This window comes from Myodes glareolus, chromosome 24, assembly GCF_982192425.1.
Source record: "Myodes glareolus chromosome 24, mMyoGla1.1, whole genome shotgun sequence".
NCBI lineage: Eukaryota > Metazoa > Chordata > Mammalia > Rodentia > Cricetidae > Myodes > Myodes glareolus.
Window position 1 is genome coordinate 9,368,421 of NC_142049.1, and position 16,421 is coordinate 9,384,841.

The 16,421-nt window shown below is 40.5% G+C and overlaps 1 protein-coding gene across 3 annotated transcripts; it reads left to right on the plus strand.

Annotated features, from left to right (window-relative positions):
* Positions 1-575: 575 nt before the first annotated feature.
* Positions 576-15,008, plus strand: Ccdc90b (coiled-coil domain containing 90B). 3 transcript variants are annotated; one of them, XM_048435207.3, is made up of 10 exons: positions 576-650; positions 781-993; positions 5,308-5,427; positions 6,198-6,301; positions 7,792-7,893; positions 8,494-8,535; positions 8,616-8,687; positions 9,354-9,407; positions 11,257-11,371; positions 14,466-15,008. In XM_048435207.3, exons 2-10 carry the CDS (start codon positions 894-896, stop codon positions 14,519-14,521), a joined length of 765 nt encoding a protein of 254 aa, XP_048291164.3. In that variant the 5' UTR covers positions 576-650; positions 781-893; the 3' UTR covers positions 14,522-15,008. The 3 variants fall into 3 exon arrangements, with proteins under 3 accessions (XP_048291164.3, XP_085539156.2, XP_048291165.3); XM_085683030.2 differs by lacking the exons at positions 11,257-11,371; positions 14,466-15,008 and adding an exon at positions 9,492-9,752 and having other exon boundaries at positions 601-993; XM_048435208.3 differs by lacking the exon at positions 5,308-5,427 and having other exon boundaries at positions 603-993.
* Positions 15,009-16,421: the final 1,413 nt, after the last annotated feature.

Consider the following 16,421-nt stretch of genomic DNA (forward strand, 5'->3'; position numbering starts at 1 on the left):
TTCACAATATTGATCCTTAACCTAGCTGGCATTCGCATATTTCTGAGAATGAAATTGAAAAATTAAAATTTAAAGTCCGAAGCGCTTGCCTTTAAGTCCCTCAAGTATTAGGGGTGTGCTACTGTGCAGCAGACGGCAGATGTGCCTCCTACCTCTGTTCCCTATAACCGCCGAGAGAACCGTTTGTTTTCTATGTGTGGTCTACTAAAGCGCTTGCTGATGGAAAACAAGTTCTGTTTTTAATGAGCTTCAGTGCTTGGAATGGTGACTGGTAGGTAACTGAGTCTCACAAAGTTGAAATCTAAGAAAGCCGCTGATAACGTTATTTTCAAGATTTTTACCAAGTGGAGCCATGACTATGGTAATTGAAGTGGAAGAGGCGTAAATGGTGAACCTACCGACCCTGTAAGAGGAGAATTTTCGTTTCCCTAACACAGTTGGTCCTCCAAGGCACCAGAGGGCCAAGTAGAAAGACGGGAAACTGCAAAACGGTGGCGCGGGATGGACTTGCACAAGTCTCCTGGAAGAGGTTACTGCGCGGTCCCGCCCTCCAAGGCTGAGCAGCGAGGACTGCAAATCCCAGGATGCTCTGCGGCTACACAGTCTCTGGAGAGCTTGCTGTGGAATTGGAGCTCAGCGCCGGCAAATGGGTGCCCGGAGAGGGCTGGGGAGGGGGCAACAGGCTAAAGGGGTACACTCTGAGTCGTTCGTGAAGTGTGGCTCTGTGACGAGGCCCAGACTCACGTTGGAGACCCCGCAAACAGATGTTTTTATTAACAGGACGGAATCTACATTTCCCAGCATTCTTATGGTGAGAGAACTACATTGTCCGAAAGCCTCGGCGAGATTCATCTGTATTCCGCTTCCGCTGGCTGGTGCGGATCTCCGGGAATATGAGAAGCCGCTGGCTTTGGCGGCTCCTACGCCCTGACGGCAGTCGAGATGGCTGGACTTCAACGCCCCGCGGGCGTCTGTCGCCCGCCCTGCGGAGAGGTGAGACGAAGAATCGCTCAGGGAAACGATTCTGGCGGGGCGGCTCGGGCGTACTCGAGAGTGACACGCCCCCTGCCGGGCCCCGCCCACAGGGTTTATCTGGTTTCTTTAAGATTTTTTGTAACTCTCGTGTTATTTCCAGCTAATCTTTATTCCCACAAAGGATCAAATGTCTCTCTTCCCCGGTGGATATATTTTGAAATCACATCATAAAAAACAACCTCAAAAGTCCAGAGCAGAAGTACACAAGGCTGAAATGGGATCATCTGAGCCCAGCTGTTGTTTTTAACAAAATCTCAATCGGTCGATTTTACCAGTAAAGACTCAGGAGCCAATGCTGGGGTGAAAGCCTGCTAGTTCAGAGAGGCAGAAATGGCCTTCCTCCTCCTCTGATGTCCCAGAAACCTTTTTCTCTCTCCTACCTCCTCAAACAAAACCTCCTCAAACAAAACCTCCTCAAACTCCAGTGTCCCTCCCTTCTACTTCCTATGCATCTCTCTATCCGTCATCCTGACTCCCTCGTATTCTCTTTTCTTTTCCTTAATAATCCTCTGCTCACTTCCTGTCTGCCGGTTGCTTGCTCCACTCTTGACCTATGACTGACTGACTTTAATCCTGTTTACAACATTCAAGCAGAAAGCTCTTGAATGAAAGGTGTGTGCTAGGGCTGAGCCACACCACAGCTAGAGACAGGTTTTCCCAGTACATATCACAGTCTCCAGGTTCACAGTGTGATCAACACCCAGCAATCTGAGGCAATGTGAACAAGTCTCTGGCCCCACAGCATTATTCATCATTGCGCATAAAATGCAAACACAGTCCCTTTCATCCAGCACATAGCTTTAGGGCACCTAAAATTGTCGGGCACTGGGAACTCAGTAGAGATCAAGAACAGATGTATCCCCTGCTCTCAGGGTTTACTTCAGTGGTTGGCTTACTTTCTGTAAAAGGGGCAAATAATAAATATTTTAGGCTATGTGGCTAATATGGTTGAATACAACTTCTCTGTGGTTGAAGCATGAAAGCAGTCATAGATAATAGTTCCAGTAAAGTTTTATTTATGGAGACAACTTTGAAGACTGGGTGTTGGTAGCCTGGTGGCAGCAGCTGACTAATGCCTGATTGAATGGGGAGCTTACAAATCAATAGTCTCGTAATATGAAAATTGTGAATGGCGTTATAAGAGAATATTACAAGGTACTTTTAAATCCATTAGGAGATATCTGACCTCAGGAATCCTTGCACAGGTTCCACCAGAACAGACATTTGTGCAGAGATCTGAAGAACGAATAGGAACAGGCAAATGAGAGCTTTCAGGACACAGGCTGGGCAAAGGCCCCAAGAAGGGAAAGCAAGCAGATGGCATCCTTGTAGAGTTTTAGTCTAGGAGCCAGAGTGCATAATAGGATGTGAGATTAACTGTACCCTGCAGAGAGTTGTTGGCAATGTTAAGGTATTTGGTCTCTATCCCAAGGAGCTAATGTTTGTATGAGCATTCATTATTTGTTGACTGAAATCAGGATCTTTACTAATTTGACTACCATGAGACCTAAGATCTAAGATATCATACTTGCCTCTGAGCATCACTTTTCTCCATCAATAAAATGAGAATTTTAAGAATTTGGTAGTAAGCATGAAAACATTAAAGTGTTATGTAAGTATTCCCGATTCTTTTCTAAACTAGGATGAACTTCCAATGAGGAAGTGGTAATTAACGGTAGCAAGCGTTACTCCTAACGTAGCTGTATAGGGCAGCTACTGAAATCTACAGGTCTGATTTTTATTTTTCTCTACTTTGGGTGTGACACACAAAAAGCACATTTTTAACCCTTTCCTAGCTGGCACTCAGCCAAAAGGAGGCTGACTGTGCTCGTCTATTTTTAAAGCATTGGTCCACCTTTTCCAGCTGCTGCTTTTATCTCTTTGGTTAAACAGAATTCAGAGGTGAGGCTTTCATTCTTCTTAATAACGCCTGTTTCCTGCCTTCCAGTTGATAAAATCAGTGAAGACAGCAGGAATGTCTGGCTTCAGTGTGTATTGCCCTGTGCCTGACACAGACCCAGTACTTAGTCTCCATTTGTTGACTATAAAGATATTTATGAAGAAATCACATATGCCCTATAAATCACTAGCATAAAGTAATGCCTGAAATTAAGGCTGTCATTTAAGTACCTGGATATATAAGTACCTTGGGATAAATGAGGCAGACCACACAAGGTGATGGAATGTGAGCTTTGTAGTCAAAAGAGCCCAAATTGAAATCCTATTGCCTGCTACCGGGTCTGTAACCTAAGCAAATTCCTTTGCCTTCCCTAAGCGTGGTATTGTTTGGTCTAGTTTGATCTGGTTCCATTATGTAGCCCAGGATAGCACTGAATTCATGATCCTTCTGCCTCAGTCTCCTGTGTGCTAGAATCACCGTGTCCAGTGTGAGGTACCATATCCAACTCTAATTAGTGTTTTGTTTTAATTTAAAGATGTGAATAATACTACCTTGCCTTGGCAGCATGTAAGTTATCTGGTATAATACCTTGTATTTGACTATTACACTGACATTTATTATCTTAATGTATCATAATAGTTTTATATGTGTAGAATTCATCTTCAGAGGAAATACTTTATAATAAAATTAATCAGTAACTGAGAAAAAGACTACACTGTGTTTGAGTGAAGCTTTGGGAATTGAATGGAACAGGACCAGAAGACTTCAGAACTGACCAGTAAATGCTTCAGGACTTAAAATCAGATTCATTGATCATGACTCACCTGTGTATCAAAGTGCTGTTGTATGACATAACTTTTCCTGGGGAGACACAACACACACATCTACTCACCCCAGTTAAACAGCCCATGAGAGACCAAAGTACAGATAATACCGAAGTCCAACTTGATGAACCATGAGTTTTATTGTGGTTACTTACAGGATGGGTGAGGGCTTATTTGTAGGAGCAGAAATGACTCAAAGACAACTGTATCAGCAGCTGTCCCACCCCCACCCCAGCCTGGGTGACAGCAGACAAAGCTGGGGACTTAGAGCACACTGCCCAGCCTGCAGGCAGCTCAACAGGTTGGAGAGTGTTCTTTCCCAGTGCCTCAGTTGGTTGGTCTAAAACTCCTCCAGGCATCCGCTGGTCTCTGCTTCTTTGGGGCAGCTGTTCTGGCCTGCATTGTCTTTGGAGCTTTTCTCCTCTTTCAGTTCCATTTGTCTGAGTCTTCTTGGCAATTTGACTTCTCCTAGAATCGTCTACACAACTTCCTTCCATTCCAGAAGGACTTTCAGCTTGTATCATTTACCCTGGCAGGAAGCAGGGCCTAGTGAACCTGGTCATTTTCAGGGACTTCCTGAAGCTATTTTGAGTTATTTTACCTTCCTGTTTAAGGAGCTTCTCTACAAGATGGAATGTTCCAGCCTCAGAGGAAACTGCTGCACAAGTATCCTTAAGGGTCCTAAAGACAGTAACAAAAAGTACAGCCCACAGCAGCACAGGGCTCATAGTCTAGGTTAGAAAGAAAACAGCCAACATACTAACTGTATCTGAGCTGAACACTTTAGGAAATAAGTGATATGGGACCATAAGAGAACAGAGGTTACGTTAGATAAGAACATACACATAGAAAAGTTTTGTAGCACTAAGAAACTTGCAGGCACTGCAGAAAGAGGGGACACTTCTGGTAATTAGAATATGTCATGTTAGGATCTAGATCAACTCTGAAAACACTTCTGAATGATGAAAGGAGAAAATTCAACATGTTACATGTTTGCTATGCACAGAACACATCAGAGACTTTTCAGATGAAAAGGGTTCAGAAGTGTTGACTGAGTTTTCTGTCCTGCCTGGTTCCCACAGTTGTTAAGTCCCAAAGAAATCACACAGAGGTCTACATTAACTATAAACTGATTGGCCCATTAGCTCAGGCTTCTTATTAACTCTTATAACTTAATTAGTCCATTATTCTTGTCTATGTTAGTCACGTGGCTTGGTATCTTTTGTGCTGAGGCAGTTACATCTTGCTTGCTCTGTGGCCGGGTCAGGACTGCATACTAGGACTTCCTTCTTCCCAGAATTCTGTTCTCATTGGCCCACCTCTACTTCCTGCCTGGCTACTGGCCAATCAGCGTTTATTTAAAATAAAATTGACAGCATACAGACCATTGTCCCATACCACAGAAGAACCAGTTAATCTGGGTGATATTACAGAATTCCTAATTAGGAAGCTAGAACTGTATTTATGTAGGTCGAAGAGAGCTCTTTAGAAGCCTAAGTATGATACCACTATACATTATTTCAGGATGACACTGTCTCCTCTTTTCAGGTTTCTTGACGACCATAACTAAGGCAAGTTATGACAGGAGGCCAGTGGACATAACTCCTCTAGAACAAAGAAAATTAACTTTTGATACCCACGCGCTGGTGCAGGACTTAGAAACTCACGGTGAGAAATGAGTACTCAAAAAAAGAAAGCAGCACTCATATAATAAATTCCCAAGTCAAGACAGGGGCACTGTTACCAACAGTGAGGGGGATTTGTGAAAGAGAGGTGCCCACTGTACACACAGTGTTTTATAGTCACTTAGAATCACAATGTTGGGAAAAGACATACTGTGACGAGAGGCTCTGTATGATATTGTATGCACAAAATAAGTTCATTGAAGGAAAAAACTTTTAAAGGCTAATACTCAAGTCTGGATGGAAGTATAAATGTTGAAGAATAAAAAATTGAGGAATACAATATTTCCAGATATGGTAATATATTACAAGTGAACAACTGATTAACACTGCAGAATGGTATTCAAAACCATTAAATCTGCTTACTGAAATTCTAGATAAGCCTAAATGGTAGGGATTTCTTAGGAATCAACAAAAGAAAGATTAGTAATTTCATAGACAACTAGGCAAAGGCTATGTAAAAAAGCAGTACACCGAAAAATAACTAAAAATGTACATGAAGGTGCTTAGCCTCACCATCCACAAAGTACAAATGAAAGTCATACCACTGTATTGCCAATTATGTAATCTATCAAAAGAGATTAGACATCCTGGATTCTGTTGGGAACTAGAGCGCTCTTAGAATAAGATGGCATCGTCTGTCATATTTCCACTATACCTGTCTTAAGTATAACAGTTGGGGTGCTGAAAGGGTGTTAGCTGTCTCTTCTGCTAGTCATGACATGTTTAAACTGTAGGCTTCCTTGTTGTATACAGGGTTTGACAAGACGCAGGCACAGACGATTGTGTCGGTCCTGAGTACGCTGTCGAATGTCAGCCTGGACACCATCTATAAGGAGATGGTGACTAAAGCCCAGCAGGTAATACGTTCTTTGTCTTAGCACTCCTGTCGTTTCCGTAGATAATCTTTTCCAGGGAAGGAGGAAAGGAGGAATTGGAAAAGTTTAGAAACAGGATTGGAGTGTACGGTGTCCCTCAACAGAGTACGGTGTACCAAGTGTGGACTCTGGCCATCTTCCCTTGTGCAAAATTAATGTAGTATTTCAATCAGATGGTGGTAGGCTTTGGTCAAACACCTTTTCCTTTGGAAAACCCTCCAAAATAGAAGAGCTATCCTTTCTACATGACATATTTACTGTTTTTATGTATGCATGGTTAATCCTCACAAACTTTGAAAGCTAGAAGGGACTAACATTGCTAGAAAAGACTTTGTAACTTAACTGGCTAAAATGTTTAAATCTAAGTGGATATGAAGTTGGATTTGTTTGTTTTTCCAGACAGGGTTTCTCTGTGTAGTTTTGGTGCCTATCTGGACCTAGCTTGTAGGGGCTGAATTATAGAGGCCCATATTTTTATATTGTCTGGCAGTCAGAATTGTGAACCTAAAAGGCACAATTTGCACCTGTCACACAGAAGGTGGCCGCCTAGCCTTTTGATAGTAATCCTGATGCCATTTAAGCAAGTGATCAGGATATGTTAATATTTTGGGTTTTTTTATTGTAATCTGAAAACGTTAAACTTAATTTTACCCATTTGTACAGGGTTTATTACATAAACTAATAAAGTATTCTCTAAGTATTTTTTAAAGTTATGTAGAGCAGGACCTTTTCTGCAAAAATCACGTTTAAAGTTCTTTATAAAGCAAATGCATATGATTCTGTCCCATAGGAGTTACCTTTTCTTTCATATTTTCTCTGTAGTGTTAAATATAGGAGAGACCAGGAAATGTAAACAGAACAGAATATGCTGTCCTGATAAAGGCAGGTATTGTAGTTGTGAAGCTTACTTTCTCTAGAACCACACCCCTGACTCCTATTGATGTCCACTCCTATTTTCATGTGGTAGAAAAATCTCTCAAAATCAAAACAGCAAATATTAAAAAAACAGAACCAAGGGGCTGGAGAGATGGCTCAGCAGTTAAGAGCACTGGCAGCTCCTCCAGAAGACCTGAGTTCAATTCCCAGCAACCACATGGTGGCTCACAAACATCTGTAATGGGGTCTGAGTTCTGCCTGTGCCTGCATGGAGGCGGAGCGCTCATATACATAAAACACATAAGTTAACCTAAAACATCCGTGAACACCATTTGTTGAGGAACATAAGCACTTTTGTTAGGATCCTCTTTGTGAAAAGACCTAGATACTGCTCTTCACTGTGAGAAAGTGAGAGTTTCCTTCCTTGAATTTCCTCAGTTTTTCTTTGCTATTTCAGAAAGGTGGGTTTCATGTTTAGTAATTACACTGTTTGCATGTCGGCATACTCTTACAGTTCCATAACACCTTTCAAAAATAGAAGGATGCTGCCATTCCATACATCACATGCCATACATTGTTTCCATTTTATGTTCTAGGAAATAACAGTCCAGCAGCTAATGGCTCACTTGGATTCCATCAGGAAAGACATGGTCATCCTAGAGAAGAGTGAATTCGCAAATCTGAGAGCAGAGAATGAGGTGATAGAACTTTTAACTTATTACTAGTGATAAAAAGTAACTGATCTCACAATTATGCTACTTTACTAAATAGTAAGACCCCAAAATATTATATACTACAAGTTTTTAGATTAAAAATTCACTGTTTAAAGCTGGCCATGGTGGTGCACACCTTTAATTCCAGCACTTAGGAGGCAGAGGCAGGCGGACCTCCGTGTGGATTAGGCCAGCCTGGTCTACATAGCACATTCTAGGCCAGCTAGGGCTACAAAGTGAGACCCTGTCACAGAAACCAAAATCAAAATTCACTGTTTAACCTTAGCTCATCTTTACCTGTAAACCAGTTTCTTGCATACTGAGTACATATTGTAAGTTGTTTATATAAAAAAAGAAAAATTTGAGCTCCAATATAAATTTTCTAGTATAGCTTATCATATATTGTTCTTAAAAGTACTGTGATATTCTCCGTTTTATTTAAGCCAGAGAAAATAATCCCGAGTGAGGTAACTCAGACCCCAAAATACAAATGTAATATGTATTCCTTTATATTAGTTTTCAAATTTTTAAAGTAACACTCGGGACTTTTGGATTGATGCTAATTGTCACCTCTTTTACACCTAGAAAATGAAAATTGAATTAGATCAAGTTAAGCAGCAGCTGACCGTAAGTGAAATTTATTCCACCGATTTTATAACAAATACCCACTACAAGATAATTGCTAAAAATACTGATTTTCTTTAAAGCATGAAACCAGCCGGATCAGAGCAGATAATAGGCTGGACATCAACCTGGAGAGGAGCAGAGTGACAGACATGGTAACACACTTGTTTTGTGTATGTGCATCTGTGTGGGCACACTGGTGAAGGTCAGAAGATCCACCATGTGGATCCTAGGGATAGAACTCAGGTTGTCAGGCTTGGTGGCAAGTGTCTTTAGATACTGAGCCACCATCTCACCAGCCCAGTAATGTGCTTTTGGTTTTTTTAAATATTTTTTTTAGTTATGCATAAAACTAAAAAAGTTTTATATATATATATATCCTTTATGGATATAAGGATGTTGTGTGTCCACGTGTGGCTGTCTGTGTGAGCGCAGATACCCTAGGAGGCCAGAAGTGTCAGGTCCCCGGAGCTGCTGTTATATACTGTTGTGAACTGCACGATGTGGGTGCAGAGATCAAACTGAAGTCCTCAGGAGAAGCAGCAAGCACTCTTGATGACTGAGCCATCTTCCCGGCACATCCAACAATGTGCTTTTAAATGAACTTTTTATTTATTTCCCTTTTAAATTATGTATAACCTGTTTTGTTGTCGTTGTGACGCATGTGAGGTGAGAGATGACGTCACAGAGTCAGTCTGTCCTTCACCCGCCTGTGGGCTCCCAGGAACCTCAGGTTGCAGGCCTGTGTGGCAAGTGTCTTTCCCCACTGCATCATCTTGCTGCCCCTCTTTCTTTTAACCTTCTGGCTCTATATCCTTTAGTTCACAGATCAAGAAAAGCAACTTATGGAAGCAACCAATGAATTTACCAAAAAGGTAAGGTTAATATGTAGGAGTTTTCCCTCCCCTTATCTCATGTTCCTTGCTTGTGTGACCCTTTTGTGTGCATCCGTTTGTAAGCTTGGACTTCAGATACCGGGCCTGTAGGATCCGGCTTCATCGCAGGTGTTTCAGTTCGCCGGCACTCTGGGGAGGCTGCACCCTTGGAGTAAGAATGAAAGCCTCCCAGGGCTACAGAGGCCACTCAGCATGCTACACTCACAGAGGACTAGAGTTTGGTCCCCAGCACTCACAACCACCTGTCCCTCCTGTTCCAGGGGATCACATGCCTGAGGCCTCCAGCACACATCTAAAATAAAACAATTACTTTGAAAAACTGAAGTAAGGATTGGGCATGGTAGCACTGCTTTTAATCTCAACGCTTGGGAGACAGAGGTGGATCTCTGTGAGTTCAAGGCTAGCCTGAGCTCTACATAGTCAAGTCAAGATCAACCAGAGCTACACAATATAACTCTGTCCTGAAAATAATGCCCCCTCTCAAAGAATTAACTTTTTCATGACATACTTTTCAAGTTTTAACTTATTTTTATATACACAATAGCTACTTTTATTAAAAAAAACACAAAAATTCACTATTGTTTAAGTAAATGTCTAGATTTAAATAAACAATTATCTTTAAAATTTTTAAATCGTAGTAAATATTTTCTATTTATTATATACCAGATACCATTATACATATACTTGTGTCTGCTAGGCATTTAATCTTCAGGCCAGCCTCGATAATGAGTATTATTTCTACTTTACAGTTTGGAAAATGATACACAAAAAAGTTAAAATCACACAGCCCACAGCCAGTAGTTGATAGAGTTGAGAAAAGAACATAGATTCTAGGGGCTGGAGAGATGGCTCAGCAGTTAAGAGCACTGGCTTCTCTTTCAGAATCCAAGTTCAATTCCAAGTACCCACGTGGCAACTTACAACTGTCTGTAACTCCAGTTCCAGGGGACCTGACACCCTCGTACAGACATATACAGGCAAAACACTAATGCACATGAAATACAAATAATTTTTTTTTAAAAAAAGAACTCAGATTCTAATCCAGGTGTGATATGTAATCTCAGAACTCATGAGTTTGAAGCCAGGCTGGATTACTATGCAATATCCTGTCTCAAATAAAGAATCCAGGCTCTGAACCCTGTACTTAGAGGTCTGTTTACATTCTCAGTGATCCTGAATATATTAATTAAACAATAAGTAAATGCTAGATTTCTGATTTAGCCTCATACTTTTCTTAAAAAGTTCTTTTGCTCGGAACTTGGGAGAAGGAAAGATCACCTGTGCTCTTTCAAGAATCTGTTTTCTTGCACTTCCTAGCCAGAGAAAGTAGATAATTAAGAAAATGAGCAAATTCAGCTAATTTCTGAGCGCTGTGCCCTATACCGCAAAGTTACCCACCAGGTGTATGCCAGGTCCTTGTATATTCATCTCCGTTCATATTATAAACTTGGATGATGTTTTTGGCAAAATGTATTTAAAATGTCCTTATGTTTAAAGTATTAATAATATTCCAAGGACTTTACCTATAAAACGATAGGTGTTTACTTCTTAGTTTATCATATATTTTTAGGTCTCAAATATCTTAGGAGATTTTTAGTAGGCTATGCCCAGTATTGAATAATTCGAGGAAATTACCTCCAGATACGAAATTAGAGGAATTTTTTTGTCACTTGGCAGTATTCATTTACTATTAAGACTTTATTAGATGCACTATTAGCACACAATTGAAGGTGTTTTTTTTTTTTACAATTGAAGGTTTTAATATGAATGTTTTGTTCATATTACATAGGGACAAAAATAAAATTCTGTTTATTCTGATTTGCTATAGGATACCCAAACCAAAAGTATTATTTCAGAGACCAGTAATAAAATTGACACTGAAATTGCTTCCTTAAAAACACTGATGGAGTCGAACAAACTTGAGACCATTCGTTATCTTGCAGGTAAGTCTGTCAGAGAAAGGAACCTGCTGCTGACAGGTTTTGGATCTGTTGGTTCCTATGTGTCAGGATAACCATTCCAGAAGAGAGAAAAAGGAGCCAAAATACTCTTTACTGATTGATACCCCGCTTTGCTTGAAGAAGGTTTCAGTTTCAAGATTGAAGTTTATCGGGCAACTGGGCAATTCAGTTAGAGAAAAGGGTGTCTGGCTATTGCGAAAATAAACCCAAGAACAAAGTGGTAAAATTAATTGGGTAAATTCCACCGTGGGGAAAAAAATCATTTTATAGTTTGAGTGGCATTAGGAAGATCACTGAAGTAGATGTAGACTGTTAAGAAACACAGCAGAGAGGAGTGGAGGGTCCGGAAACATCTTACCCCAAACCGACTGAGCACACAGATACCATCCCAAAATTAGACTGTCTCCTTTTGAGCTCCACAGCTTCAATCTGACCTAAGATTTCACGGCCCCGTGTAATAGGAGAATGCACTGGTTACGTATTACTTGTCTTTCTCCTTTTTCATAAAAGCAGTGTGTTTTTATTTAAATTATCCATATAATTCAAGAGCAATGAAAATTCCCTCACCTTCTTTACTATTTGCAGTTTATATCTTGTCTGCTATATACAAGTTATATATCTACTTATAAAAAGGAATTACACATTTTAATTAACTCTGTGTGTTCAAATGTAACTAAATGTCTTAAGTATATTTTAACATTAACACACATCTTTTTATTACAAAAGATAGTATTCTGTTGTATCAAAATGTTATAATTTCCCCAACAACGTTGCTTTCAATTCTTCGTCCTTAAGAGCAGCACTAGTCTGCACATCCATATACAGGCGTGCTTTTCTGAGGGCACATACTGCAATACCCTTGTTGCTATACGCCTAAAAACTTGGGGTCAGAAGATACACCTGTTTTAAATGTGTGCATTAACAAAATACTATTTAAAAAAAGAGAAAAAAACCTGATGATAGTGGTTCTCTAGGCAGCCCCTGTCTGTGGTGATGTCACCAGTTAGAAGATGGAGTCAGCCCTCAGCTCATGCTTCTTTCTTTCTTTCTTTCTTTCTTTCTTTCTTTCTTTCTTTCTTTCTTTCTAAGTTTTTAAAATTAAAAAAAAATTTAAAATTTTAAAAAGCACCTCCTTCCTTAATTTTTTTTAATTTTGTTTTTTTTTTTTTTATGTGCACTGTTGTTTTGCCATGGGTGTCGGGTCCCCAGGAACTGGAGTTACAGACAATTTTGAGCTGCCACGTGGGTGTTGGGAATTGAATCCGGGTCCTCTGGAAGAGCAGTCAGTGCTCCTAACCACTGAGTCATCTGTCCAGCCCAGCACCTTCTTTCTTAACTATGAAAGCTCTGCTTTTTTTTTTTTTTATCTCCTTAACATTAGTTTCCTTCTTAAAATTCAGATTAAAAAACAGTTCTAAGACAGCAGTGGTGGCACTCGGGAGACAGAGGCAGGCGGATCTCTGTGAGTACGAGGCCAGCCTGGCCTAAAAAAATTGAGTTCCAGGACAGCCAGGGCTGTTACGCAGAGAAACCTTATCTCCAAAAACCAATAATAATAATAATAATAATTCTAAAGCTAGGCTGTGAAGACCCCTACTCTAGAAAAATCTGTAAAACCAAAGGCCTTGAGCTTAACTGTAATGCTATCTAATTCCAAACAGCCATTTGGAATACCCATCCTCTTCTAAAATCAGTCCCAAGCAACAAAGGGATGGTTTCGAATTAGAGCTGGCATTTTCCAGTATTCTCTTGCATATTTACCTACAGAACACCATAGTTAAAAACAAATCCCCTTTTACCCTGCAAGTTGAAGATGGTGACATTTTCCAAAAAGCCTTCATTCCGCAGTTTAGATATCCAGGGTAAATCTAATAGGCTTAGTGGTAGCAAAAGAGAAAAGCAAATTAGTAATTGTTTTAAAGAAGATTTCCCTGGGTCTAGAGAGAAAGCTCAGTGGTTCAGGGCACTGGTTGTTCTTTTCAAGGACCAGGGTTTGATTCCCAGCACCACATGGCTCACAGCCTTCTGTAACTCCAGTCCCGGGGGATGCTATGTTCTTTTCTGGTCTCTATAGACACAAGTCACACACATGGTTCACAGCCATACATGTAAAATACACATACACACAAAAATAAAGACTTTCCTGAGTCATTCTTCTGTTTTCTTCACTGAGGATTTGAAATCAGTAATACTGAGTCATTTTCTCCTTCCTTCTTTAAATATGTTTTAATACTGTTGTTAGTGGTAAGCATTTTAGGAAGCCACAATTACGTATTTTTAAATAAGTAGGAAGATATGGCATGATGGCAGTGTGAGGACTGATCCAGGACATTCATGTTCCCTATGTAAATTTAAAGTGGCAGTCCTTGAAGGGAAGTCTTGGGCAGGCTAGCAACAGTATGGGTGAATTCCTTAAGATATGTTGTGTGGAATAGCCTCATCGTGTACACTTCTGGAGCTGGATTCTATGGAATCCAGGGTTAATTCAGGGTTAATAGAAACCCTGAATATGTAATCAGACTCATGAAGATGAGCTAAGCTAAGAATTGACCAATAAATCTGTTTGCATATTTTGATGTTTGATGTGAGAGGGCTCAGCCCACGGTGGGTGGTGCCACTGACCTCTGGCAGGTTGAAGGCAGGCCCAGTATGCCAGTGAGTAAGCTGGTTTCCGCTTCAGTTCCTGCCTGCATGTCCTGACCTCCCTCAGTGATGGAGAGTGACCTCGGAGTGTAAGATAAATAGACCCTTTCCTCCCCCAGGCTGCTTTAGCTACAGTGTTTATCACAGCAATAGAAACCTAAGACACAATGCTAGCAACTTTGAAGTACTACTCACATTTTCTGACATGATACCTATATTTTTAAACTATTTTCATTTTTACTCTCTGAAATAGAGGAAGCTATTAATATAAATCTTGCTTTACAAATGCCTTTTATCCTTAGTTTAGTTTTTTAGGGAATAAAGAACATGGGCTATAAATCTGATTTTCTTTGTTTCTATTTATTTAATTATTATTTTACGACCCGAAATTAATTAAACTATAACTTGTAACATAGCTTCTTTTCTTCCACAGCCTCGGTGTTCACTTGCTTGGCAATAGCATTGGGGTTTTATAGGTTCTGGAAGTAAAGCTGACCCCTGCTGTTGCTGCCCATCACTCCTTGGAGTGCGCTACCACAGTTCTTCAGAGCACCTGTGGACTAAATACAAGTGTTTTGGTGTTTTACTTTTGTGTTGTATGACGTTATTGTATTGAAAAGCTCTCTCCCAAAGCCTGGTTTGAGATAGAAGAGCATTTTGTCCGTTTGGTAACTACAGCAACAGAAACCATTTTTACATTTGAGTTTTGCAGCTTTGCAAATGAAGTAGGATTTGTTATCAGATTGCATACTTGAAAACAATTCTGTATTCTACATACTTACTGGATTTTATGTCCCTGCTGATTACTGCAGTTAGATTTTTTTATATAAAAGTCTACAGTGAAGTTGGTTGGATTTTCTAAGTAACTTCCTATGTAAGTGGAGTTTTTTTGTAGTGAATAATAAATTTTAAAATGTGTAGCCCATTACAAATGTGTTATATTTAATATGAAATACATAGAGATACTCTGATTTTATGTATATGCCTTTTTAATTTTTCAACATATACAGCAGTTTGAGGGGTGGGTTTTTGTGTTTTGTTTTGCGTAGACATATTTTTCTTTGGGCCTCCAGCTCACAAAAAATGACACAGACTTATTATTAATTATGAAAGCTTGGCCTTAGCTTACACTTGTCCCTAACTAGTTCTTAGAACTTAAATTAAGCCCTATCTTTGAATGTACACTCTTTTAAGTGGCTCAGTTAACCTTGACTCTGTACTGCCCACCCTGCTTCCTCTCCATCTGGCTGGCGACCCTGCTCTCTTCCTCTCCGAGTCCTCTCTGAGCCCAGAAGTCCCTCCTAACCTCTTCCTGTCCAACTTATGGCCATTCAGCTCTTTATTAACCCAATCAGAGTGACACATCTTCACAGTATAAAGGAATAGTCTGCAACAATTCTGTTTGTTTGCTGCTCCCAGGGACTGAGCCTAAGCCTTAATGCAAACCGGCTGATCAGATGTTTGCCTGCCACCTCCGTTCCCCAGCGCTACTCTCACCTCTCAGAAACAGGCTGTCTCAATCACCCACTTAAATTCGGCAAGAGAGAGAGAGAGAGAGAGAGAGAGAGAGAGAGAGAGAGAGAGAACTATACATGTAGGTATATGAATATCCATCTAAAAGAGAGTTAGTGTGTGTGTGTGCTCATCAATGAGTATCTTCCTTATTCATTCTGTATCTTACTCTTTGTGAAACAGGATCTCCCCTGCCACCACTTCCCTCCCCCCCCTTTCCCTCTCTCTCTCTCCCCTTCTCCACTCTTCCTCCCCCCGTCTCTTCCCCTCCCCTGTTCACCCTCCAAACTTGGGATTTTCCATTTCTGCTAAACTGTCAAACCTTAGGAATCCATCTGTCCCTGCCCCCAGTGCTAGGATCACAGACCAACTGGACGCCCAGGTTTTACAAGGCTGCTATGCATGCAAGCTCAGGTGCTCCAACCACTCTATATTTTTCTAACATCTTAGTTCTCTATCCAGATTGAAAGAGCTAAGCATTTCACAAGATTTCATAATGTCTTAGCAGAAGCTTTTTTAAAGGAAAACAAGTTTAATTCAAAATAATCCTGCCAATTTTTAAGACACAAACTATACCGGAGATGAAAGGTATCTCAGTGTCTTTGAAAGAGGTCTCATGTAGTCCTGGCTGGCCTCAGATGGGCTACATAAACCAAGAATGACCTTGAACCTCCCACCCCAGCCATGGCCGCTGTTAACATTGGTTTACAGACTGGATTAGCCTGAGCTGATCTCTGTGATCCCAATGACCCCAGGTTCAAAGAGCCATCACATACCCTGCTGGCTCACCCACCGTAGGAAGAAAGGAGGATAGAATGGAAATGCTTAGGAACTACATCAGAACCACAGCTGCTCTTTCGTCAACAACAACAACAAA